This window comes from Phalacrocorax carbo, chromosome 3 (assembly GCF_963921805.1).
Source record: "Phalacrocorax carbo chromosome 3, bPhaCar2.1, whole genome shotgun sequence".
NCBI classification, from domain to species: domain Eukaryota; kingdom Metazoa; phylum Chordata; class Aves; order Suliformes; family Phalacrocoracidae; genus Phalacrocorax; species Phalacrocorax carbo.
Genome location: NC_087515.1, coordinates 1708072 through 1735095, shown reverse-complemented (window position 1 = coordinate 1735095; position 27024 = coordinate 1708072). Strand labels below are relative to the sequence as shown.

General features: G+C 42.6%; 1 protein-coding gene across 1 annotated transcript; it reads right to left on the bottom strand.

The window, feature by feature from the left end:
* Positions 1–14673: 14673 nt before the first annotated feature.
* On the bottom strand, positions 14674–24576 carry CCR6 (C-C motif chemokine receptor 6). The gene is made up of 3 exons (XM_009506670.2): positions 21739–24576; positions 18554–18627; positions 14674–17677 (listed from the first exon to the last, which is right to left on the bottom strand). Exons 2-3 carry the CDS (start codon positions 18560–18562, stop codon positions 16592–16594), a joined length of 1095 nt encoding a protein of 364 aa, XP_009504965.2. The 5' UTR covers positions 18563–18627; positions 21739–24576; the 3' UTR covers positions 14674–16591.
* Positions 24577–27024: the final 2448 nt, after the last annotated feature.

The window sequence follows — 27024 nt, the reverse complement described above, 5'->3', positions numbered from 1 at the left end:
GGAGGAGATGTTCTTAACGTATGCAGTTTCATAGGTAAGAAAGAATTTGGTTACAAAAACTAACACTGCCTAGGCTGATAGGTGACTTCAGTTTGGATAAGGAACTGAACGCTAAAACTTGCTCTGTCATGAACCTTTCCAATGTTTGCTTTCTCACCGTTGTGGATTGCCATGGAATTAGTGAACAGAAGCTCTCACCCACAGCCCTGATCCCTGCGGCGCTGCCTGGACTGCACCACACAGTCAAAGCCACACGAAGCCTCCCTCTCTCCGGGCAACAGAGTAGTTCCTCAGTAAATATGGCCAAAGCAGTCAAAACCACTCCCTGTGAGGTAGAAACACCTTTGCATGGAGCTCCTTGGCAGCCGGCGGGAGCAAACAAGGAAGGGCGGTGCAGGCCGACGATTGTCCTGGGAAGTGTTTGTGGGGATTCTCTGTTGTAGCAGATTTTTTTTCATTTAAAAACTATTATAAAGACTGATGTTTTATCTCAGGTAGTCTCCTAATAAATATAAGGCGAAATAAACAAGTAAAATACTTTGCACTTTCACAGAGCCTTCAACCCATGTAATTTTAAAGCACTCTGCTAACTACTTGCATAAAGTCAGTGTGCCTATGCATACATGACCTGATCTTCAACACTGCTAAATCCTCACAAATTCCCCTGAAATAAGCAGAACTCTAAGTGAAAGCCCTGACAGTTTTAATAAGGTGCCCCAAAGCAGCCTTCGGAAGTTACCCACAGGCGCTCGGGCCTGCAGGCCTCAGGCGAAGCCTCAGAGGCAGGCCCGCAGCCCTGCGAGAGCTGTCAGCCCTCTCCCCGTAGCACCGGCTGAAAGACTTTTGGGAGAAGAATTTTCCTAAACCCTGGAGCCGTTCCCCAAGTGTCTCCCTACTGGAGATAGCAATCAGAAGCTACTCTTTGTAAATTTTCCTTTTGCTTTTTTACATCATAGTATTAAGAGTGGAGCAACTGCCATACTCGATGCATATAGGTAAACAGGAGACATAAATCAGTGGTGATAAATCTCTTTTAAGCAGCACAGAATATAAAGTATTCAACAAGCACCTAAGTGCTGGACTTATCCTGCACTCACTGCATTCCTCAAAATCTGATGAATTTTTTATTATTCTATATCTGCACTGCTCTGGTACCTAACAATCCCAGCCACAGATCGTGATCCTTCTCTGCTGGGAATGGTACAAGCCCATAACAAAATGACAATTTATTTTATAATCTGCTTATGCAAGTATGCGACTGCTTCATGGGTTGTTTTGGGGTTCTGTAAACATGAACATACAATATAAAAAACAATAATAGCATAAAAAGGATGAAGTTTGTCCATTAATTGCCTTTAACTTCTGAATGTTTTGGGACATGTCTAAACTGATACAATGAAAAAATATCAACACAAAAAATCCATTAAATTTTTTTCCTTTAAAAGTACTGAGTAATTTCCAAAGATACTTAGCTAGCCAATGAATTTTATAGGGGAAAACAGCTATCAGTAATACCAGAGCAATATCTAACTAACTCCTCACACCTTAAGAGTGATTCAAGAGAAAGGCAAGACTGGTATCAAGGGAAGAAACATGGAGTTTCCAGATAGTTCCTAGTGATATTTAGGATTTAATTATAATATTCAAGTCTTTTGTTTTAAGAGATGTGCTGACAAATACATTTAGAAAGTGTATTGGGTCATCATGGTATTTTAAGTTGTTAATGGGTATGTGATATGTTTATATTTGTTTATTCTTCATTATACTTTGAGATTTATTCTTCTTATGCAGTATGCAATTGTTTGATGATGTAATAGGAAATCATACATTTAAGGTGAGGAACATAGCCATTTATTTGTATTGTTACTTGTTCCATATGACCACAATGGCTGGTGCATTTGAGAGCTACTATTTGATGACTGATAAAACTCATTACAGTGATCACTAACATCAAACAGTGGCAAATTATTTCTAATCTATGGCCAGTTCCGCACATGTTGTCTCAATTGGTCATGCCACTGAAGTCAAGAGGAGCAGCACTGCAGCCCTTCCTGTGCAGTGAGCGACACTGCTTCTTGCTGCCAGCAGCTCAGCTGAACCCTGGCCTGCTGCCTCTGCCACAGCAGGATTTTTCTGCATGGTCTGCATACCTTAACATCATCATTTCTAGCATTGTCCCTTCTTTCTCCAAGTAGATGCCAGGTCTCCTCCTGCCAATACTGCCAGCCGCCTCACTAGCAAGCTGAAGTCTTTAAAATCAGTCAAAATATAGAGCATAGACTAATTTTTCTCTTTTTATTCGTTTAAATCTCTCCTTTTCACTCAGGTGCTGGCAGCGTGGGCAGCCACCTGTCCCAAACAGCCTGTGCTGCAGCACGGGAGCATGTAGCAGCAGTGCAACCTCCCAGTTCAGTTTTTTGGTATTCACTCCTAGTTTTTTGGATAAGCATTTCAGACCAAGCTCGTGACTTCTCCCAGAACCTTGCTGCAACAGCTTAACATGAGGGATTGCTCTTCCTGAACTTGTTAGTGTGATTTGTTTACTGGTTTTGAGAGTACATCGCTAGCAACTTAGTTACAGTATCCACAATTCAGTGTAATAATCTAGTTGACATAAGTTTCTCTCGTTTAAGCACAGCTGATTTATTATCTACCATTTAGGATACTCCAGGGTGCTTGAATTGCAAGTAATTTATCTCGCCCTCTGTAAAGACTCCCCAGGAGAGATTTCTGCTGCCTTGCATATCGCTCATTCAAGTTTCACTACAGCAGAATTATTGTCACAGTTGAAAACTTCCGAATCAGTTTCATTTAGGGTTTGTTTTCTTTCTTGTTGTTAAATATGATCAACATCCTGAAAATGCAACTCAAAGGCATCTTCATAATTCTTCTATCCCTCTTTTTTCTTTAGATACCCTGGGATATTAAACAGACGGGAATCACACAGCAGAAGCTCTGCAAGGCCCCTGAACAGACTAGAAAGGGCCACCAGTGCCATGTGGCGGGCAGCTCTTCCAGCCAAGATAAAGTGGCAACCCCTGCCTTCCTGCTCACTGCTCCTCCCAGAGAGTTCAGGGCAAGAAGAGGGAGTGGGAGATAAATCAGATGAGGAAAGAAAGAAGCACTGAAACAGCCATCTTGTTTGACTTGCTCTACGCTGCTGGAGTAAAAGTTGCTGAAGAAAGGACACCCGGTGAGTGGTCAGCTCCCTTTAGATTACAGATTCCTAGGTTTCACCTCAGGTAGGAAGTGCTAACTCAGGTAGCTCTATAGAGATGCAAAACAAGAAACAAACAGCAAGAGAATGGAAAGGATAAAAAAAAAATAAAGAAAAAAAAGGCAAAATGTCAGAGAAGAGACCGGTGACAGGGGAACAAATATTACTTAGACCCAGTTCTCTCCCTTACGTTTTGGCAAATAAGAGGTTTGGAGGAAGGGATGAGGTTGTCTTTCCTGTTTCATGCAACTAAAGCTAGAATCCTATCTGTAAAAAAATAAATCAACATAGTTCCAGAAAGAATTGTCTTTCCAATATGGAAATTAGATTGTTCGACTTCAGTCGTTTTTACTGGGTTTCCTTCTGTGTAGTCACCTCTTCCCCTGCCTCCTCACACAGATCCGTACTCTACAGTTTATTGCCTTTCCTGTTGATTTGTCCTCAGTCACACTGAAAAGAGCACTTGAAAAACTACAGCTATAGGCAGCAGAAGCTGAACCAAAGAGAAATCCTATTGCCTATAGCTTCTCCCTATCAATGATGTGAAAGGCAGCTGCACTTAGTGTCTTTCGCCTGCCCCAACAAAAAGGCTAGGCTGGAATTGAAAGCAAATGTGGAAGGAGGTCACAAATTACATGAAGCTAAACAAGAGCGGTCAGCATGTCCTAATAAAGGTTTCTCTGGAAATGCAAAAGTATCCTACAGTTTTTCTTACGGTCTCATGTAACACGTTTCTCACTGCCCATTTCTTATCCAAGCCTCCAACACCACCCCTCTGTCTCACAGTGGAGCTGTGACTGAGCTGCCACATCCTCAGCATCCATGGGACTTACATGGTGAGATGTTGGCAGCCCTCTTGTATCCAGAAACATTCCTATTTGAGAAGAAAAGATAAGGGGAGCAAAAGTCAGTCCAAAACCACCTGAAGTCTGCCCTGCTGTACAGTTAGTCGGGGGCTGTCTAGCAGAGGAAGTGATCGCAAAGACTTGCGAAGTAGGCAAATACAAAGCAGCAGGAGAGCTTAGGACACAAAGACCTCTGACGAGCATTTGTAAGAAGATAAAAGCTGGATGAAGGTGAGACCTGAAAGTTCACAAACCAGGAAGCCCTACATAAGTGTATAAATATATACGTAATATATAAATATAAATAATATATAAGCACATGTATACAAATATATACATAAATATACTTCTTGGTTACATAGAGTTTATGAGGAAGCTATCATAACCATGTACAACTAAACCTGGAGAGAAAGCTCTACGTATGAAGACATTTGCCTCTGGAAAGGCCTGCCACAAGGCCAGCGCAATCCTTTTCAATAGTTCTGCTCAATCCCTGGCCATAAAGGATATGTGGAATTTTCTGGGTGGGACTAGGATCAATTTACCTATTGGCAAGTGCAGCAAAACCAGCATCTCCCTAAGACAAAACAAGTAGGCATAGGCAGCTCACTATAATTTAACCCTAAAATTAAAAATTAAATTAAATTAAATTAAAGCTGCAATTAAAAGCAGCTTGAGAATGGATTTCAAACTTCCTCTCTGGTTGTTCTGTTCTATAAATTAGTCCCTAGACAGAGAGGAATTCACCAAATATCTCCCAGCAAGTGAGCCTGAAATTCTGAAATGGGTATGTGATGCTTTGCCCCTTATGTTATCTGTTGCTGTGTCTTAGAAGAAGGGAAGTTTGCAGGTAGAGTAAAAAAGGGCCAGAGTTTAATTCCCTGCAGACACTGGTATCTGCTATGAAGCAGAAAAAGATTTCTTTTAACTGAAGAATGCCCCCCTATGCGAGAGAGAAAGCTCAAGTAATTGGTAGAGTGTACTGATATAAATGGGTACATGTTCTCCATTACAGTAAGACAACTCAGGCCCACAACCGTGAGAAAAAACCTGGATTTGGGAAAAAAACAAACAAACAAAACAACAAACTGCATGACTGCATTGTGCTCTGTAACATGCCCCTGTTCATTCAGGCTGCAGAGAAGCTTTGATTACAGCTACAAAGTAATAACATCTATTTAAGGTCTGACATTCCTGTGCATCCTTTGCGGTGTGAAATGACAGAAAACTAGATAGTACAGATACTGCATTATGCTTTCAGACCATTGGTACGGGTTTTAACCACTAGAGGGAAATCTTGCACTATTGTGAATGAGCGAACAGACCAAACCAAAGCAAAGCATGCAGATGATTTTTAAAAACGCAAGAATGAAAATAATTTTACAGCTAAAAGAAACGCGTGCCCTCTAAAGTAACCTTAAGGGACTCTTAGGATAGTATCAGTGTCTCACAACATGTCATGATATTAAATGGGATATTTCAAAAATTCATAACCAATGAGCAGTGGCATTTTTGTATACCCTACTGGCTACTAAGCTCAGACTGATGAAAAGCCCAGTTTCCAAATACACCCAAGCCTCCACACTCGTGTCAAGAAGACAGTAACAATGATTTGCAGACACTGTTTAAATTGGGGCACTGCTCTAGTTCTGAACCAGGTGACACCACATAATTGACTCAGTCTGTTTACACCGTGACATCCACTTTCCCAGCTGGAATTACCAGCCCACCTGGAGCAAAGTCCGCAAGAAGGGCACTTTGCCAGTGGAGCTGCGCTGGCTATAACAGACTATAAGAGTAATAATGGGAATCAGCTTACACCAACAAAACTGACTTTCTGCCAGTTATCACTAACCCATACTTCCTTTGCAAGACAGATATCCATGAGCAGTCTTATTTTGACAGCTGGGCCTTTGGCTATTAATTAAGTGAAGATGTTTTAAGTTCCTTTCATCCACAAGTCTTCTGGATAAGTTTCCCCACTCAAACAAGATGCGGCTGATAGCGGCAGTCAATATCTGGGCGTCTGGGAGCATAAACCTCTCTGCAACCAGAACCCTGTAAATATGAGTGTGTCTCAGATGATGTCAGATCTTATAACAGCTGATGTTTCCTTTTAGCTTTTTCCCCAGGAGGTTTTTCTGATGCCTGGTTCTAGGGGATATTAAGGTCCATGTGAAGTCATACACAAACATATGCTAAAATCATAACCCAGTGTGTTAGTAGCTGTCAGATCCCATAACCTGCACCGTCATGTGGTAGCTTTTGTGTATCCTTTCAGGCCGCTTGGATGCTTTGCCTCCTATCTGAGGCAAGAAGGATGTGAACTAGTCCATGTCTAACAAGATTCCTGTATGCCCCAGTTGTCTGCTGGAGATACTCAAGAGGTTATCAGGCATGCTGGAGTATCCCACAGTTTGCCCGTGTCGTAGGCGTGCTAGCTGCCTTTGTAGGAGGAAGCAGATTTTGAGGAATATTCGTTTCTGATAACAGCATTCCTGAATGTTCTCTTGAGGGGTAGAAGTCAGCAGAGAAACTGGAGCCAAGATGGCTTCCTAAAACCCTGGTTTTATAGCCCTAACAATAAATGCTACTTTTTGTCAGATGATCAAAAGCAGTGACAGAAAGTTCATAGGCTCTTTACAACCACAGCGTCCAGACAGATTCCTTCAAAGAGCTGTTGGGTTTACGGTTTGTTGTGAGGGCCTTTACAAAGCTCTAAGAAAGTCTGTAACTTGGTCTTCATACTTCAGTCCAGATTGGGCCCTTTGTCTGCCTTTATTTCACCTTTTTCTTCAAAACCAGTTACTTTAGCTTTTGTTATGAGTGCATAAAATTTACATAAAACTGCTGTGAACATCTCTGCAATGAAGCAGTTTCTGGGAATACTTTTTACACAAAAATATATTTTTAAAGGCCAAACAAATAGAAATAAACCCCACCTTAATTCACTGCATTCCCCACCAAAAAACCATTACCTTATCAGAGGCCACACCCTATATAATAGAACAGCAAAATACAGAACTTTTTAATATTTTTTGCCAATAATTTCATTCTACCTGTGCTGTATCAAAACTTGGTCTTCACTTAAATCTCTTGAGCGTTTTCACTCTTAATGAATGCTACAACCTGCTCTGGCTGCCAGACTCTGAAACGCGTAGGAGGTTGTCCTTCAGTAGTCGCCTATAATGCAGTCAACCGGGAAGCCAGAGAGAGAAGTTTCAGACAAGAGGAATGGAGTTTGTGTGACACTATACAAGCTTATTTTGCCTCCTTGTGAAACCATCCCGTATCATTAAATCATGTAGCTTTGCGAATTGAAAATGTACAGATATAGACCAGAAATTAACTTCTATAGACTGAGCAGGGACTGAATTTAGTGGACAAAAGCCCCTTTGATTTCAGTCAGCTTCTAAGCGAGACAGTGACAACATGTGAATCAGTACCTATGACAACCTGTTGATACAGATTTTCAGAACTGTAACAGTATAAAACTAGTATAATGCAGAGAAGAATCATCTAAATGTGTAGTTACACACAGTAAAACCAACATTCAGATGTTAAAACAACACCAGCCATTAGAAATAGACAGTATCTTAAAAAGGAGCCAACATACTAAGAAAAATCTGGTGCCCAGTTAATGTAAAGACAGCTGGTGTTCTCTGTATTACGTAGTTTTCCACATAGGCTATAGCTAAGCAACCTGCTTGTTTCGTCAGTAGAGCCATAGAACAGATGGTTAAGGTTGATCATTGGGACCTCTGGAGGTTGCCTAGTCCATCCTCCTCCCCAGAGAAGGGTAAATGTGTGCCTTAACGTATGTTGCCCTATCTATTGAAATGTCTAAGTCACACGTGGTTTTCATCTGTAAACGTACCAAGTAGAGACCTTTATAATTAATAATACAGTGCTATTTTTCAAAGATCTGTTTCTGTGTGCAGCTGGGGATTTCTTATTTTATTTCTATGTCGTTCTTCTCTCCTTATTGTTTTAGCTCTAATAGAATAGCATTTAAAATGATACCGTACAGAGTCTGAGGGCCTTTCTTACTGCGATCGTAACCAACCAGCACATATTGCTGCAAAGCAATAATGCAGTGCTGCCACCGAGCTGAAAATCCAACAAAAAAGGTTCAACTAGCTTTCTACAGAACGTAAAGATGGGGTGCAGAACTGAGAAGAAACTTCAGGGGTTATTCCAGCTGTTTACATTCTTCTTTCCCTACATTTTGCTCTACCTTCTGGGATTATTTTGGGGCATAGCTTGATATTTGCTAAGGTTTATAAAGTTACCTCCCTTTGGGAGGTCACCGGTGCACCTCAGCTGAGTCACGATACTTTCAATAACCTGGAAGCCCCGTTCATGCACATCAATAAAACACTGCTAAAAGGTGTTAGTAGAACTCAGAGGCAGGTACAAAGCCTTACCTGAGAATGGGAGACTTTTAAAAAGACATTCAGGGCAAGAAGTTTCTTACACAGTTGTTTTGCCAGGAAATATTTGTCCATCAATGCCCTTAGAGAATGTGGCAACGGATAAATAACTCGATGCCTTTGTAATGGAAAAAAGAAAAACAGAAGTGATAAAATGAAATCCCATATTTTAAAAATATCCAGAAGAGCAATGTATTTTTGAGTGTTTTGTAAGCAAAACCAACAGAAATATTTGTTGCTGGGATTGCACAACAAGCGCACAGCCTTGCCCTTCATAATTACTGAGCTCAGCGAGGCCGAGCTGCACCGGGTGCTGCACGAGAGCAGCTGGTGCCCCTCCAGACATTGCAATCCCAGGCGCCAGTGAATGTTTCCTGGTAAAGTAAAAGCTTACCGTTATCAAACCTATTAAAGGTTGAAAGGAGGAGAACTACTCTGTTTTCAGAGAAATTCAGGTTCTTCACTTTCTTCCTCCTTCACTGACAAGGAGCAGCGACAACCCTCTAGGAAGGGGTGTTCTGGTGGAGACAACAGGCAGCAGTGGTGCCCAGCCACGAACCTTAGGTTTGAGGAGAGCAACAAGGCCGAGCTTACAATGCACGTGCATGAGTCACTATAGGGTTAGAACACAGAATCATACATTATGAGACCGAACGAAGTGATTAAAAGCATGTCTTTGGGCCTTCAGGCCTATGGTGATTTAAGAGAGAGTGAGTTTAGGGTACGCTGAACATGAATATTTTAAATGTGGTTCAGGTTCAAATAAGCAGGCATTTTAGGTAGTATTTCACACAAAAATCAAGTCCGCGGAATTAGCTATCACTGAGTTTCTATGTCTAATATTTTGCAACGTTAGTGACAAGTTTATGCAGCTTAACATGTTTCTGCAGTGTTGTACCATTACCACAAAACAGTAATTTGTACCCTTCTGGAAATAAATACAAAGAACAGAAAAAGTGAGAAGGGATTTTGTCCTCTAGTAAGAGCAAGAAAGCCATCTCAAAACCATTATTGGTACGGCTTTCTTCAATAACGTATTTCAAAGTTAAATTACAAAAAAACCAAGTATTTATAGAAAACCTGAGGGTGAAGAAAACCATTGAGAGCAACAGCAATTAGAAATATTGTGTAATGAATCCAGCTAGATGCAGCCTAAGGCAAGAACAAGAGAGGTTAATGAAAACAAATTAGAAAGTGTTTCCTACATTGATAAGTCTGGTAAAAAAAACCCTGGTTTTATGAAAATCCCAGAGTACATAATACTTCCATTAACAAACACTGTGTTCATGCCAAATTAACTACAATTTAAAAGGTACACCAGGACCTTTAACCTCTGTTTGACTATTTGCATCCCTGCTGATACTGTCCTTTACTACCAGCAGTTGCTTCTGAAGTGTAAAGCCAACATATAAATCCACTGGTCTGAAAATACCATAAAATGGAAAAAGCCTCCGAAAACAGTCGTATTTTTACCACTGTTGTTATGAGATAAATCTGTTTTGAATCTGAATCAGAAAAATAAATACAAAGGTATTTACATTGTTTTATTAATTTTTTTGAGAGCGATCATTACAACACATTATAATTCACCCCGGATACATTAATAAGACTATTTTAACTTTTGTAAATGGGTCTCTCTTCGAAATCAAACTGCCTACCATAAATACACATAATTCATGCATTCTGACAGAGAGTACATTTTCTGTTTCTTAGTATTCCTTTTTCTCTTCCATTCTGTATTTTTGTAATGGAATACAGAACCTAGAAATTGTTTTTATAAAAACATACTCGATGCTAGCAAAAAATAACAGCAAATTACATGGACTAGAAGCAAAGCTTCATCTGATACCTACCAGCAATTCATAGGTTAAAACCTGAATACTAACAAAAGTTGAACAAAGAAGATCAAGGATAGCAAGCAGAGTTCCAGTTGTAACTACTTTAATGGCTCCATATCCCCGTAACAGTTTTTCAGAAATGGGACCAGAAATCACAACAACACCGTAGCTGGATGGTCCAACCCAGGCTAAGAAATAATAAAAATTAAAAAATCACCAATTTTCTGGCAATTAGAGAGCTTTGTTCCTTTATAATTCCTAACCACTAGGTAGGACTTAGCACAAATTCATCACAAATAGAACTACTGTGCTTTGCACTGAAGCATCAGGGCTGACTATGGTTGAGGTAAATCAAGATCACGGATATTTTCCATTTTGAAGAAAAGTTCTTACTTCAGTGTTCAGCCAGTTTTTCTTACGGAAGGAGCTGAGTGTTCTCTACTTCCCCTAATCCCCAGTGAATCACAGGTTTATAAATAAATTCCAGTTACTACAGATTAAATATGCATTATTACCTTGATTTGTATTAACTAAAATAAATGTCTAGGAATGACAAAGCTATACTAAAACTAAATACGGGCTTTAAAAAGCTTTGATAGAAGAATATTAATTTGCCTGGTTTAGCTCAGCTTTATATATACCAATCAAATTGATAATGCAGTAATTCAGTATGTATTTCTAATAAAAAGGCAGTGAAAAGAAATGAATGATGATGATTTCATTAAAAATATGAGCGGTGCATCAGGGTATAGAGTTGGATTACATAATGCCATCAATCCAAAGAAAACCGGCTATGGATATCAGCTAGAAAATTGTACAAGCAACGGGTTTTTCAGTGGGTAGGGAAAGGGATCCTGACTGGGTGGATAAGAACTTTCACCGTGAAAAAAAAACAACCACTTTTTAAAGAATAGGCTTTGTTTTCTTGACTAAATAAAACCCAGATGCTTTTCAACTCAGGTTAGATAATGGAGTTCATTCAACCAAAAATGGAGAATTTGTTTTAAGGAACTTGACATAAGAGGAACTTAACTACGCCCAAAGCTGCCAGAGAACAACTCCTTGCTTAGTGGTCAGGTCCTGTCATTCACCCACAGCAGAGGAGATGCCATTTAATTCCCTCTTCAGCCTGAAGGACCTGCAGCTACGCTGCCCTGTCCTGGTAGCAGCTGGGATGGAGTTAATTTTACTCCTAGTAGCTGGTGCAGTGCTGGGTTTTGGATTTCGTATGAGAAGAATGCTGACAACACGCTGATGGTTTAGTTGTTGCTAGGGGATGCTTGTACTTGTCCGGGAGTTTTCAGCTCCCCGCGCTCTGCCGGGTGCACAAGGAGCCGGGAGGGGGCACAGCTGGGGGAGCCGACCCCAACTGCCCAAAGGGACGTTCCAGACCACATGGCATCATGCTCAGTATATAAGCCGGGGGGGGGGTTGTCTGGGGGGCAGTGACTGCGGTTCGGGGATGGGATGGGCATTGGCTGGCAGGTGATGAGCCATTGTGTCATGTGTCACTTGCTTTCTGTCATAATATTATTAATAATATAATTATTATTATACTTATAATTAATATTATTATTACTACTACTACTACTGCTACTTTACTTTATTTTATTTCAATTATTAAACTGCTTTTCTCTCAACCCACAAGCCTTCTCACTTTTACTCTTCCGATTCTCCTCCCCCCACACACTGCGGGGGCAGGGAGCAAGCATCTGTGTGCTGCTTAGTTGCTGGCTGGGGTTAAACCACAACGTGCCCAGAGGAGGATTACGAGCTATCGGTGGAGTACGATTTAAGGGTGAAACATCCTCCTTTTTTTAATTATTTTTTTGGAGCTGTACTTTGCATAGGCCGCTCCAAAGGGAGTACGATTCCCTAACCCACAGGTGGTGGCAGGAGGTGGTACCTCCTACTACAGGAGGTGGTAGAAGGGAATACCGACTGCTTGGCAGCAGCATAAAAAAACCAGATTTTGTGCCTCTCTCAGTGGTTTTGTGAAATCATTTCCTTGGCTTTTTTTTATAGTATCTGAAAACTAACCGGAAATGTCAAAACATTTTAGATGTTTCATGAGACAAACTGTTTTGACATTTTGAAAACGTTATCATTTTCACTTAATCTAGAACTATTTTTTCCAATTCAGTCCAAATTCTGAAAGCCTCAAGTACAATCTTCGTGCTACTTTTGTAGCAAAAAAAAACCCAACCAAAATTTTCACAATTCTAGTCAACAAGGTTGCCCTACAAAGATCTAAAGCAGTTTGGTCTAAATTATAAAATCAGTTATACCTGTTGTGTACCTAATCTTTATTAATAACCTTCCATCACAAAAATGTTCCTCTTTAGACTATTTTTTCCTGTTTCTCTTGTTTCCACTCATCATCTTCGACTGTTATGTATCTTTGCACTTAATTTTCATTCTTTTTCCACTGCCTTTCCTTGCTAGTAGCAAGGCCCAAATGACATTGACCTCCTCTGTCCACTGTGATGCTCTTGCAGGTTCCCCAGCTAAGAAAATTAATATACGAAGAGAAAAGATAGCACAGGAAATATAAGTACCATGGCAAGAAAGTTGCCACTTTTTGTGGGCAGCCCGTTAAAAAATTAGGTCCATTTTCAAGATGATAAGTGTCAGAAAATGGATTCAGCAGTAGGCTGCCGGCACTGAGGTATTATGCCTGTACTTAACGCTGTGCACTGATGACCTGCCTTCCGCTGCACTGCTTGAATGGGAAGTGTGGAGAAGGGCTGCCATGGAGCCACCAAAAGCAGAATGAAACCCGCTAACAAGCAGAGACCTTGTATGCGCAGCCAATACCACAACCCAGCCATAGCCCCCAGCTGCAGGAAGATATGAATTGTCGTCTTGGAGCTAATCAGCCGCATCTTCTGTGTGTACGACATGATAGGAACGATGTACGACATATGATAGGAAATGAGGGCTTATATAGAAACAAGTCTTTTTTCTTCAAAAATAGCAGATGGAATACATGCAACAAAAACCACAATCTCGCCCTGCATTTGCTATGTAGTGCACTGCACAACGTGGCAATAATAATAAAAAGCAGCATCCATAGCAAGCTCTGAAAAGTCCTGTAAATCTGCGCTCTTTTCATGCCCCAAACTCAACGCCAACCCCAGCTCACTTGTCAGTTCTGCTGACACGGCCACTGAAGGAAAGGCAGAATTTCTGAGGGCCTGTGAGCACCATCCGCTGGCCAACCTGCCGCCACGGCCGCCTGCCGCTGGACGTTGAGCCGCGGGGTTCTCCTCCTCCTCCTCTGCTTTCACTCTGAACTGGTCTTGCCCTTTTGCCTTACAGTAGATTTTGCCAAAAAAAAAAAAAAAAAGGTAAGAAGGCATTGCATGTAAATTAAATTTTTACCTACCCATACTTCTTTCTGTGGTTGCCCTCAAAATTTGAGTAAGAAAGCCAGCACCCCATGGGTCGGAGCTGCTCAGCAGCCCCTGGAGAGCCCATCCTACCCCTCACCCCTGCTTCTCCGAGACAGGGTGATCATTCACGGCAATCAAGATTTCAGCTGTACCTTAAGTGGGATTTTTAGCAAGGCCTCGATGTCAGCACAATTCATACCCCAAGCACTGTTTTAGTCCCACACATGCACCATGTTCCCCTTCCCTTAGCAGCACTTCTCATCCATGAGAACCGGGGCACAGCTGGGTACGTTTTCTACTTTTCAACATCATTTCCAGCGAGCATTTTTCCCTCCCACGAGACAGCAGGGGAGGAGGCTGCGTTGCCTCCTGTGTGAGGCAGATGTCCCACCGCCACCGTTTCCAACTCACCAGGGACCCCCAAGGCAGCCTGGCAGGTTCTCCCTGCTGAACGCCCCAGCCCACGGCACCGAGCTTTGCCCTCTTCCTCCTCCTCCCTCATCCCCGAGGGAGGATGCTCCTTCAGCCGGGAACCACCCCGCAACGGCACGCTCACCCTGCCCCGGGTCGTCCCTCTCCATCCAGGGTCTGTGAGCCGGGACGGTGATGGTGACAGGGCCAGCCCCTGCCCCCTGGCTGCCACCTCACCCCCCAGCCCCACCCAGGCGGCCGCTGGGGCACCATTTGGGTTGTTCAGCGGCTGAAGGCCAAGGCAGGCATGGGAGCAGGGCCGGCGGGAGGCTGGGGGTGTGCTTTCGAGCTTTGCGGGGCTCTGCCCAGGAGCCACCATAGTGCTCAGGGGGCTTCAGCCATGGACCTCCCTCCCCAGGGCACCCTCTGAAGGAGAGACGCTACGTCGTTCAGATAGGGGAGATTTTGCACTGAATAATAGAATGTTTCAAGGCAATACATGTAGCAAGAAAGTCTTAGATCTGAGGGTTTTCTTCCTTTTGAGTTATGTTTTTTATTTGCTGAATTCTCTTCCACAAAATAATCAGTGCTATATACAGCAAACGCATGCATCTGCATTCACATAATTTTGTGTCATTCTTGCCTAAGTTCTTATTCAGCTGTGATAAATATATGCAATCTTTATCACGCCTGGCGCCAATAGCTGAAAACCTCACAGTGCACTGTAAACAAGGATGGATTGCACCAGCCAAGGCAGTCCTATTTTCATGTGATGCCATATCAACACCCTTGCTCAAGGGATCTTCAGCTCCAGCACTGCCCTTCTCGGCCCTTTGCATTTCCACTGAAAGATGTGGTTGGTGATTCAAGCTCCGCTGCCTCTTCAGCCGTGAACTTCAAAAAAAAAAAAACCAAGCAGCCAAGGCAAACAGCGCGCTCCAAATTACATTAATTTATGCAGCTGTAGGAGTGTAAAATCCCACACAACAGCAAGTCCAGACACTGCCAGGGCTTCTGCTCACATTGCAGCAGACATGCAGAGGACTGGTAGGTGCTTCAGTAGGCTGAACCAGGTAGCAGTGGTACTCCTCTTCGCCATCCTGCCCCTCTGCCCTCCAGCTCCTGCTCCGGTCTACCTTGCCGTTCCATGTCTGCCAGTGTGGTAAAGCTCGCTCCATGAACAGAAGATCCATTGAGGGTTTGCTGAAAAGTCATGGCTGCCTGAAACTCATTGCATCTGTTATAAATATTCCTATATTCATGGTGAGTCAAAGGATGAGTAGCTCAGTAAAAATTCTGGCTGGATTAAGTCAGATTCTGGTCTTATTTTTAGATATAGTCCTTAATAATTTCTGAAGCTAATAGAGGAAATTTCATATATGCGTATTTGTGCTAGTAAATCCATTCCTAAGGAAACGTTGCTAATGGTAGCTAAACACCAAGAAATGCAGCACATTTTGTCACCGAACAAGTTCCAATGAAAAGCGTTGGAATAACTGCAGTTCTGTACAATTCGTTGCCTTCTAAAAAGTGGAGTTAGAAAGAACCAGCTTTTCACAAAGAGACGCTCACCAGGCGTTCAGCTTTGATGGAGCCCAGCACTCGAATCCTGTGCCAAATGAAGAGAAAATCCTCTCAAGCAAAGCTCCGGGTCTCTATTCAAAAGGTAATCTCAGGAGATATCAGAAAAGCTTTCTGTGGATATTTCAGTGTTCTCTTTAATGAATAATTTTCTTTTTTCTAATATTCTAATTTCTAATTTCTAAATTTCTAATATTTAGTAGACATGTCACTGTTGGCTTTGAGCTGCCTCAGCTTTGGTGTAAGTAAGTCCCGATGAGCAGGTGGAACAGAGAACTGGGCAAAAAGATTTACGAGACCTGACACCTAAGCCCAGCTCTGCCAGCAGCCTTGAGCCTGTTTCTTCATTTCCCTGCTTTCCTTGCCGTGCTTTGCTCAAAGCGCTATCTCTTTAGGTTAGTATTATTAGTTACCCTTCTGCAACAAAAGCACAGTGGAGACCTACACTGAAGTAGGATTTCCAGGTAGAAGTAACTAACAGAAACAACACAAATGTAAACAGAATGAGCCTGGGCATAACCTGATTAATTTACCCAGTACTTTTGGGGTATTTCAGTGGTATAGGACAGATGAGATGCAATTTTTCCTTAGAAAACAAGGAGAGTTCCTCTGTAAACGCCATTTTCCTGATAATTCTAAGCAGTGCACTTTAGCAGAGTGTGAATATTAAGGGCGGTGAATAAGATTTCAGTTTTCCACAGGACAGTGTTATTCTTTTGTTTTAATTCTTTCCCTGAAGCAAGTTGTGGATCGCGGGACCTCCCTTAGAGGTGCAGAGAAGCCCAAATGACTTTCTGTCACAGGCACGGTGACACTGGTTTGGGTTGCTCGGTGAGAAGAGTCCTTCACTAATAACGTTGTTCCAAGTGCATTACATAGTAAAAGAAGATGCGTTGTCAGTCAGAATTTCACTAGTCTGTCTTGAATGATAAGTATCAGAGTTTGTCCTTGAACTACGTTTATTGTATTTCTTGTATCTCATGCACCATAGGTCCTTCATTATCTTCACAAAATAACTTCTGAACTTCACGCCAATAAATGCATAAAGCACAGGGTTCACACAACAGTGTAAAAACGCTAAGGCTTCAGTGGTGTATTTCACATAGGCCATTATCTTGTCATTGTCACAAGATTTGTCTAACTTGCCCATATTTATGGCTGTCACGAGAAGAACGATGTTATAAGGTACCTGGCAAGCTAGGAAAACAGCTACAATTAGTATGATCACACGGATTGCTTTGTTTCTTTTGGAATTCTGAGCTTGTTGTAAGGATTTGACAATGAACGTATAGCAAAAAATCATGAATATGAAAGGTATAAAAAATCCAAAGCCGACTTGTAGACACAGCAGCAGTGATTTCAGCATTGTGCTTTTAGACATCCTGTCAAATCTGTAATCACAAATCTCTTTGGTTTCATTGGTGGAGAAGCTGTAACTTTCATTGTATAGAAAAGAGGAACTAGAGATTAAAATTGATGATACCCACACGGCCAAAGAAATTACTTTACTGTATGCGAGCGTTCTTGCCCTGAACGTAAATGACTTCGTTGCCTGTACGATAGCGATGTACCGGTCCACGCTGATAAAGGCCAAAAGCAGCATGCCACAGCTGAAGTTGATCGCATAGATACCTCTGGTCATTTTGCAAATGAAATCACCGAAAATCCATTCATCGGCAGCGTAATTCACCGCCCACAGTGGGAGAGTGAGGACAAACAGTATGTCTGCTATGGCCATGTTGAAGAGGTACACATCTGTCATGGACTTGGTTCTTTCATACAAAGCAAAGGTCATCACTACAAAGACGTTACCAACTAGGCCAATGATACAAATCAACGAATACGCAACTGGCAGAAATGCTTTTGTGAAGTTCCTGACTTCCAACTTAGAACAAGGTTGCGTGATTAGAAAAACATAGTCTGAATAATACGGATAATCCGTGGAACGAGCCTCTGTCTGTAAAAAAGAAGATCACCGGTTAACACATAGGTGTCAATCTCTAATTTCTATATAGGGGAAAGATGACAGACAACAAAGTCATACAAACACAAGGTACTCTGGAAATCTTTCGAAAATCAGAATACAAGTATTACACGGTTTGCTGATTCGAAATGGAAGTGACATTTACCTAATGGTAACTGTAATACTTCTGTCCAGTCCTTCCCACACCTCAGCTTCTGCTCTGTCTCAAACTCATCTCAAGATAGACCACAGCACTGTTGTTTCCCCCAACACTACATGTTTTACAGGTTCCACCCACCACACGCCGCGATTACACAGGTATTTAACGCTGCAGAGCCCTGTGAGAACTAACTAGAGAATTTCATAAAATATTAATTAATATATGGACACGGAGATAGTATTTTTGGGTGGCCCAAAGGTTTAAATACATTATGCAGAAAGGATTAGTCTGCCGTCACAGAAGACTCTACAGTATAAAAGTCTGAATTTGAAGTAGAGGTCCAGAATTCCTTTACCATCGAGGGAGAGGAACAGGCCTTTCCAGCATGTTATACATTTCATACTAATGTAGCTTGGCTAAATCAAGCTCCAAAACGGTTACTTCTCTCCTCCCAGCTAGACAGGCGATCCAGGATGGCACGCCTGAGACGCACTTACCTGCACCGCAGGCACCAAACCTGCAGTTACATTGCAGGAGAGCGCAAACCCAGTAACGGGTGTGCTTTGGCAATGACCTCTGCTGCCAGAAACATCTCTTCAGCTCATCGCTCCCGATATTACAGCATTTGGACCAGCGGCCTCAAAGATCTGGGGCTTCCAGATTCATTGCTTTATTGAGGTACTAATAGAGTTTATCAGTTAAGTACTTACAAAATTCATTTTGGCAGTACACTTCTCAGAAAGAATATGTTGAGAAGAACTTCAAAATGCTTTCCCAAGGATTTCTGAAAAGAGAAGAAAGCAGATTGGATCGGAAAGCCAGCACAAGAGATGTGAATGAGTAGAAAAACACCACTGGAAATAAAACATGTATTCAGAGAAGGTTATCGCCCCTTCAGCTATACCGACAACGCACAGGAGCACCTCAGCGCATCACGCATCTCTGCAGCACGATGGGCAGCCCTGGAAAGCGGACGGTCTGTATCAGCGTCATTAAGAGCACAAGCTTACAGGGGTAGTGTTTATTCATAGAGCTGATAAGCGATACAGGCGACGCCTACTTCGCCTCGCCTTTGCACCACGAGAAATTCGAGTAAATTAAATTTTACTTTCAGAAATTCTGTAGGACAATGGCGATCAGTACTGAGGGAAATACAGAACCACTGAACAGCACTGCCTTACATTACTCCGTAACAGTAATATGACACTTTAACCCTTTTTTCTTTACTCTGGCATTTTATCAGTGTGTCTCAGCACTTCTAACATCACATTACTTGCCCTTTTTATTACACTAATTTACCTTTTATTACACAGGTAAATTAAGAGTGCCAGGAAAATTGCTTCTTGTAGCGCAAAGGACAGTACACAACAGACGAACGGACGGAGCACTGGAGTCATTTTTTTGTTCAGTGTGCAGAGCTTTGTGTTACAGGCTGCACTCTGAAAATCATTTATTCTCTTTATTTCTGCGACACCTAAGTATTTTAAAATGGATAATTTATTAATTTGCACATCACCCTGAGGTGAGGAGGTAGTATTACCTTTATTTTACAGGGATTGAACCTGAGCACTGAGTCATTACAGTAAGCATCCACTTGAGATGCTCAGTTTGAGACACCTGTCCCCCCCCAGCATCACTTTTCAGAGCCCTTAGCATTATGAAGGACTTCAGTTATGTAAAGGATTAAATCTGTGGACTCTGGCTGCAGCGAGACTCACACTTCTGCAAATCAGACCGCAGGGTCTAAAGTCACAGATAGATAAAATGGGGAACATGCCATTGGTGGCCACATGCGCAAAGCAGGGCTTAAATGACTTGTTTAACCTCACACAGGAACCCTCGGGCAGGAGATCTAGTTCCTCAGCATTCTCCTGCATGAGTTCAGCCCTCTTCTTTCCCTCAGCTGCCCTGCGAGGATGGCTCACGCCAGCAGTGCCGTGCTTGCAGGGACTGGGCAAGCTGGGGTCCCGTGTTTGCCAGGGCTGCGAATGGCAGTGTCAGCTAGGGTTTCTCTGCTCTTTGTTAGCCGTGATGCAAATTAGGATGTGTGCATGGGCCACCTTTAAGTCTAGATAAACAAACCCTTCCTGTTTGGGAATTACCTGAATTTTGAAAGAGAGAGAGAGAAAAAGATAACCTGTAAAAGTGGGGCAGATGCAGCCCAGATATAACTGGGAAGCTGGGGGAGGGAAGGGACTGAACACTTTCCAGAAGCATAATGAGGACGAGACTCTCTCTGACTCATGTGGGGAGGCCGGCTTACAACAGAGGGCTGCGGGTGGGTAAAGGTCCATGCTATATGATGTTGCTTAAGCATCACAGCTTCTCTGGTTTTCCTGCCCTTTAAATCTTTAACCACCTCTCTAGCCTCCTCTGCTTGCTTTTCAAAGCTGGTTTTTAGATCCTGCAGGAATATGACAGCCTGAAAGCACTCAAACACCTTCTGAAGCAAGCTTTGAACAATTTACAGTGTCTCTCAGAAGTGCAACGATGTATAAGGCAAGCAGGTAAGTTGTGCAGTTCACCTGGGGCAGTGGTCCCCTAGCCCATCTTTGAGCAACTCCGGTTTCCACCTGCTGCTTTACCCTTCCCTGACCCCATCCAGCCAGACACGACCTTGCTTGGTGTTTCTATTACCCTTTGCACTTGGTTGCAGCTGCAGTAACTCCAGTTTGACAGCACTAGAGGGGTACCTGTTCAGGTTATTTGTTTAGAAACTGTTATTTTATTCCTGCAAGAAAAATGCCTTCGTAGGTGTCCGTCATTCACACCTTTCTAGGACATGCATGGTTAAAATACATGAAGGGAGCCTGACAGCATGTATTCTCCATAAAACATTCCACTTAGCCAAAGGCACTGGCAAACATCAGAATGACATGTAGAAGGAAGGAGACAGGGTGAAGGCATTTAGAAGAAAGGGAGCGCGGGTGTTTCCTACAGCCTGCGAGGAGGCTGAGAAAGGAGATCTCAGGTTAGCTCTGAAGAAGGGCTCTCGAGTCCTCAGAAGAGCTCGGCAGAAAGCCTGCAGGGAGCAACAACCGCTCGCCACCCGAGCGCCGCGTACTCTCCCCGACGCTGCAGGAATTCACGAGGGCACCCCCAGGCACACATCGCTTCGGTGGCCAGCAAAAGCTTCCCGAGGATCGGTGGTACGAGAGCAGTGGAGGAGGACTCAGACGGAGACCCGAATTGCAGAGACCAGATTTAGGACCTGATTTAATTCTCCTGAGCCGATTTTCCTTTTCTGAATTTGAAAGAGCATTCACTGACGGTACTAAGAAGTTGCACTGACTGCAAAGGAAGGTGGAACAGAACTCCTATGAACACAGTTTTCTTTCCAATTGAAATCTTCCTAGCAGTTTGGTTTGACAGGCACCTTTATAATTTATAATCAGCATTTTTATGGCTTTAGTTAGCATTAATGTATTAGGTAAGTAGAAAAAATAAATTTCCATATATATGAGGGGGGAGTGTTCTAACATTGCTTACACGCTACCTACAGACACACGTCTCTGCATGTGCACACAAACGTACATACGAATATATAAGCCTTGCCTTTTTTAGCTTCCTATTTTTCCACTTTATCCACATTATCATATATATTTTCACTATGAAAGCAATAGGTGAGTACTCAAAAGTAAGACTAAACTACAATCTTAAATACGAATACATAATTTGCATTACACGAGCAAAAGACAGCGGATTAAGAAAGACCTCAGAAAAAAGACAGATTTCTGTAAGGAAAATGATTCTCTGTACTTGGAGTGACCCAATAAGTATTTTTTTAAACGTGGCTCACCATTGTAAGTAAGTAAACCCCTACTTATGGGTTCAGTTTAATACATTCGTCACACGCACATACATTATAGATCACCTTTTTTATTTTAGTACTTACCAGATTTGAAAACTGCCTGAAGATCAGGTGAAAGAGGATGTGTGGTTCTCTTACATGCTTTTGTGGCTGCCTCAAGGACTTTTACCATCAGCCTCAACAGGAGCACACTTTAATTCAAAAACCAAGAAATAACAGCATTAGTTAAAGGTGCAGGGTTAAATTGAAATAATCACCACTTCCTCCTGACAAGCAATAACAATAACCTGCTTTTTTACATACAGGAAAATATTTAACCTCCTCTGTGCTGGAAACATGCAAGCTGCAGGCAAGCCATTTTCTAATTAGGCTACCTGTATAATGATAGTATTTTTTAAATAATCAAGCCAGCATTGTAAGGGTAAGAAGCAGGGTGCTAACTGGCGCAGTGCTCAGGATACATCCCGAGTGACGGTCCCTTTGTGCACAGGGTGCCACGCAAACGAGCAGTTTATTCGCTAATCATTTCAAGCAGCAAGATCGCTTACAGCAGAACGGCAAAACTGAGACGAGCGTTAATTACTGAATTGAGTAATAGCTGCTTTCTGAAGACAAAAAAATAATAATCTGATCTAGGTCAGGGGGCACGTTAGCCAAATGTTTTGCCTCAGCTGGTCACACGAAACACGCAGGTGCCCCGGCGGCGAAGGGAAACGCAATCGTACTCGCCTGTGGGGCGCCAACATTTGCTGTTCGCGCGCGTCGTTAAACTTAGTTGGAACTAAACGTGAAAATATTTCATTTTATGACCCCTGAATTTTCAAAGCTGTAAATGTTTCTTTTCCACGCCTTAGTTTCTGATGGCAATTCACATGTTTGCGTTAGCAGGAAAAACGAAAAGTAGTTAAAAAAACCCTTCAAACTTCTTATTTATTTTAGAAACTGTGTGTGTGTGAACGTTCGGTTGCAGCTTGTCATCTCGTTAGAGACACCAGGTGGCATTCATACGGGCAGCCTTGGAAGATACGATTCAGTCAAGAGACCGCTGGACATAGCGAAATGCCGGGTGATAGATGTCACGCTCATCTTTTTTCCAGAACTGAGCATATCACAAAAGTAACGGTTCACGAGCAGCCCAAGCAAGGCGCTGCTTTCCGCCAACCATGCCCGGGGAATGAAACAAAACCGCTGCATAGCGTCAAGATGGGACATGGGAGATTTAAAATGTCACGTTTTAATGGTTCATAATCATTTAAGCAGGCACATCTCACTTTCTCAACGGCTGATTTTCATAGGCTCCACGACCTTGACTTCGGCTATGACAAAATCCCAACGTATTTGCATAGAACAACACGGAACAACTTAAAAGCCTTGAAATGCAAGTCTCATTTTTCCTTATATGTTTGTGCACGTGCGGACACAGCGCCTGTATGTTTTGGTTGTTACTGCTGAAAGGCAAGCTTCGCTGTTTGAGGCACGCAAAGCAAAGAAGGTGTGAAATCGATCCGGACTGCGACTCAGATAACTTCAGCGGGCTCCCTGTAAGATTAAACCGGCCTCCTTATTGCCGTTTGGACTAAACCATTGCCTGTCATCACAGATCTGGGGAAGGTTATGATCAAACTCATGAAGTAGTTGAGCATTTGAAATAGGGTTCGGTAAAGTCCAGTTACGTGGAGGAAAGAAGACGTGTGGGTTTCAGTGCCGAGAAGAGGTGAAGACAGAAGGCCAAGAGACGCAACTGCAGCAGATGACTAAGATTATCTCCATTTCAAATTTCCATCGATAAATCAGACCAGCAGCTGCAGTTAGAGGACGCGGGTGCAGCAGTGGCCAGAAGGCAGATTCCTGAAAGCTGCAAGGCTATCAAAGAACGAGCCATGAGGCAGATGTTCTTCTCCCCAGGTGTCTGCATCTGGCCGCCCTGGGAAGTAGGACACGGCGCTGAGCGGACCTTCGGTCTGTGGGACAAGTCTCGCGTTCCTCGCAGCCACCACGCTCAGCAATGCATCTTCGCTGCCTGAAGCAGCCCGGATTTAGCGACTTGCAGCCGTCGCTGGAGGACACCTACGTGTTAGTTGGCCGATACAGATGAGCAAGGATTGCTGAGCTGCCGGTCGATGGGAGAGGACAGCACAGAGGCAGGGGAGCGAGCGGGGAGGGTGCATGAGCAACGGCGTGGTGGAAGGTGCTAAACAACTGTACTGTACTTTGGTTTTCTACATTCAGATGATTGGCAAGGCGCCCAGGCCTTGTGAATCTCTCGAGACATCCTTAATCACAGCAGTGAAGTACTTTTCACTGTATTACTTATTTCATAATTCATAACAATTTCCATCATTAAAGCTTCACAACTTTTCAATCCACCCTTTTAACCTTTGCTAAGACGGGATTTCACTTTTTTTTTTTTTAAACTACATTTCTGTACTGTTTTACTAACTTGCTGTTATTTGCATGCCAACATATAGTAAAATCATCCAATTAACTGGATTTGGGCTTCAGATGAGGCTCGTAAGGTATTTTCTGGCCTTTCTTGGACAGAAAATACAAGCTTCATTTTTAAATCTCCTGTCCCTCAAGTGCTGCAAGGAATAGGACATTTACTCTTGATAAGCTGAGGTCCATATACTTTTTATAACACATGTGACAGCCTAGCTACTGTTTACAGAGAACTCCCTTTCTGTCTAAACGCTGCCTGAAGCAAACCACTGACTCCTGCTCACGGTGCCTGACATTTTGAAACATGGGCCCAAACCCTGTTAAAAAGAGCAAATTCAGAGTAGGAGCCCTTTACGTGTCCGTAAAGGAATTGGCCGATCTTTCCTTGTGGGCCGTTTCGCTCTGGGCTTTTTAAGCGCTGCTTTCATGTAACTCGGGCTGAAGAGGCAGATCTGCACCTTGCAAAGCAAACTTCACTGCACGGAGACAAACCTCGCCCCTGGCAGTCATGGAAGCGGCAACTAATGAGTAACAGAAGTAGAAATTCCCTCTGTATTACAAAAATGGATGTGACTTCAAACCACCAGCCAAGTCCGCGGTGATTCTAGTCCATATTCAAACAAGCCCTTCTGCTGCCAGTAACAGCTTCCAGCACCGTTCTCAGACAACAACCTACTTTTGGAATACTAGCAGGTTAGCCAGGGAAGCAGCTGAATATTATCAACGATATTTCATGGAATGAGAGCGATTACAAGATAAATCAGAATTTTAGCTTATCCATTACAAAAACTACTGCTCATCTTATTCCGTATTCAGGTGTTTTCTATTTTAAATGCATTTCGTGCTTTCAATCTGCAATATATTCAATATTCAGCATGCATATCAGTCTGTCAGAAGGTGAAGAACTCACCATGTGGGTGAACGCTGAAGTTAATGTAAGGTAACTAATCCAACTTACCTTCTCAGCACGTTTTCTTCTGACCCAGTTACGAAGCCCGGGCAGCCTTCCTTGCAGACGCTTTGTGCTTCACCCTCACGCTGTGGCAAGTGGAAAGGGTTTTTTTCTTTTTAACACAACTATTTGAAAATCTGCATATTATGCACACAAAGCCCCCACATGTAGTCGGTTTTCGTTCATTTGTTAGAGCTCTGAAAGGAAATCCATTCTCGTTCAGCTAATATGGTTATTGTGGTTTCTCAAATCTCACCACGTTAGTTTTCTGCCACCACTAATTAAGGAAAGCTAATGTTGAACGATAAGGAAAACAAAACCACCACCTGAGTTATTCCAGAATCCACATGTTTCGTCTGGAATTACTAAGGAACTTGGGTTTTTTAATTCTAAAAGGAAGGCAGCACACCCCCCACACACACTTTTCCACCCTGCTTTAATGTTCAGTCAGTTAAATTTAGACTGGTCTAATCTGATTCAAAAATCTACCCATCAGCTGAGGTTCTGGTGTCTCCATCATTCTTTTGGACTGCAAAATGTAAACTACATATTTACATTCGGGTTGTTTATATTTCCTATTCAATTTTTTTTTTTTTTAACATTACCATCCTAGAGTGTCAATATATTTTTTCTCATTAATTCTTTCAAGCTTTCCTTCCCTTGTTCACATCTGGCTTTTCGCTCCCTGCCAAACGTCTTTTTCTGGTTTGGGTATTTCTGTATTTAGATTTTTGTTCTCCCTATTTCTTCCTCTTTCTTTGTTCGGCTTTTCTAGATTTCTCTTATTTCCATCTCTTGTTGTCTTCATAATTTCTCTCCAGCGTCACATTTGGTAGCACCACTCACTTGCTTCCCCTTTGATCTTTCTTGTTGACATTTTCAGCCTTACTCCCACCCGATTCCGTCTACTCCCTCGCGTCAGATGCAGCCCTCCTCGCGCAGGGAGGCGTCAGAGGCTGAAATAACACGATCCCAGCACTGATATCTGCCCCACATTGACTGGCATCCCTCAGCGGTTTAATTACTTGACCACCTCTGCCAAAGCAGTTAGAGAAGACAGGGTCCTCCGAAGGGCTTCTACAGGGTTTTGCCATGGGAGCAAATAAGGCTCCGGAGACCAAGTGCATACGGGTTGAAAACAGAGCGCTTGGGAAGGAGAGGGATGCATGATCGGTGTTTAGCTCCGTCCTCTAGCCCACGACATCTGATTGCATTGGTAAAACCTCACAATCCATCAGTTTTCTTCCACCAATGCACTTGCTATTTAATCTGAAAATGGAGGGAGACTTAAAAATAAAATGACGAGAAACGGTTTTTCTGGTCTTGTGAAAATGGTAACGATTCAGAGGTGATTTCTTCTCAGACTGAACATGGAATTTCTGAAGGAGGAGCACAGTCATACTCAGAGCTCTCTGCTTCACTGCAGCATCACTTCTTAGAACCAGCGTGGCTCCTAGCTGGCCTGGCTTCCAGAAAGGCACATAGAGAGCAGTAAGCGTATCCTCCGCTTGATACTCTCTGGCTTTAGAAAAGCTGGTCAAAGATATTTTATTTTCTAGGAGAAAATCTTGATGAAAACAAAAGTTTTAAACAAAAAAAAAAAGGAAGTTTGTACGGCAAAAATGCCAGTTTAGAAAAAGCACCGAGATGCACAAGTGAGTTGTTATATGTTGGTTTATGCTTTTTTTCTCTTTTGTAGTCTGAGTTTACCAGCCAGGTTTATCAGTCAGTCCTAGCTTTGGCTAGAGAAAGTAGGCAATAAGTAATGTCATTCCAAGGTCTAAGGCCTCACAGAGCCTAGACAGGAAAACGATTGGAATTCATAAGGAACAACTCCCATGAGACATGAGAACAGCATTTTCCAATTAACACATTTCAAATTTTCATCAAAATATTTCTGGGATAACTAAAGGCGTTCTGAAGGGAAAATTTGGTTTAATGAAGTCATGCTTTTTTCCGCTAAGAAACAACTTGAGCAG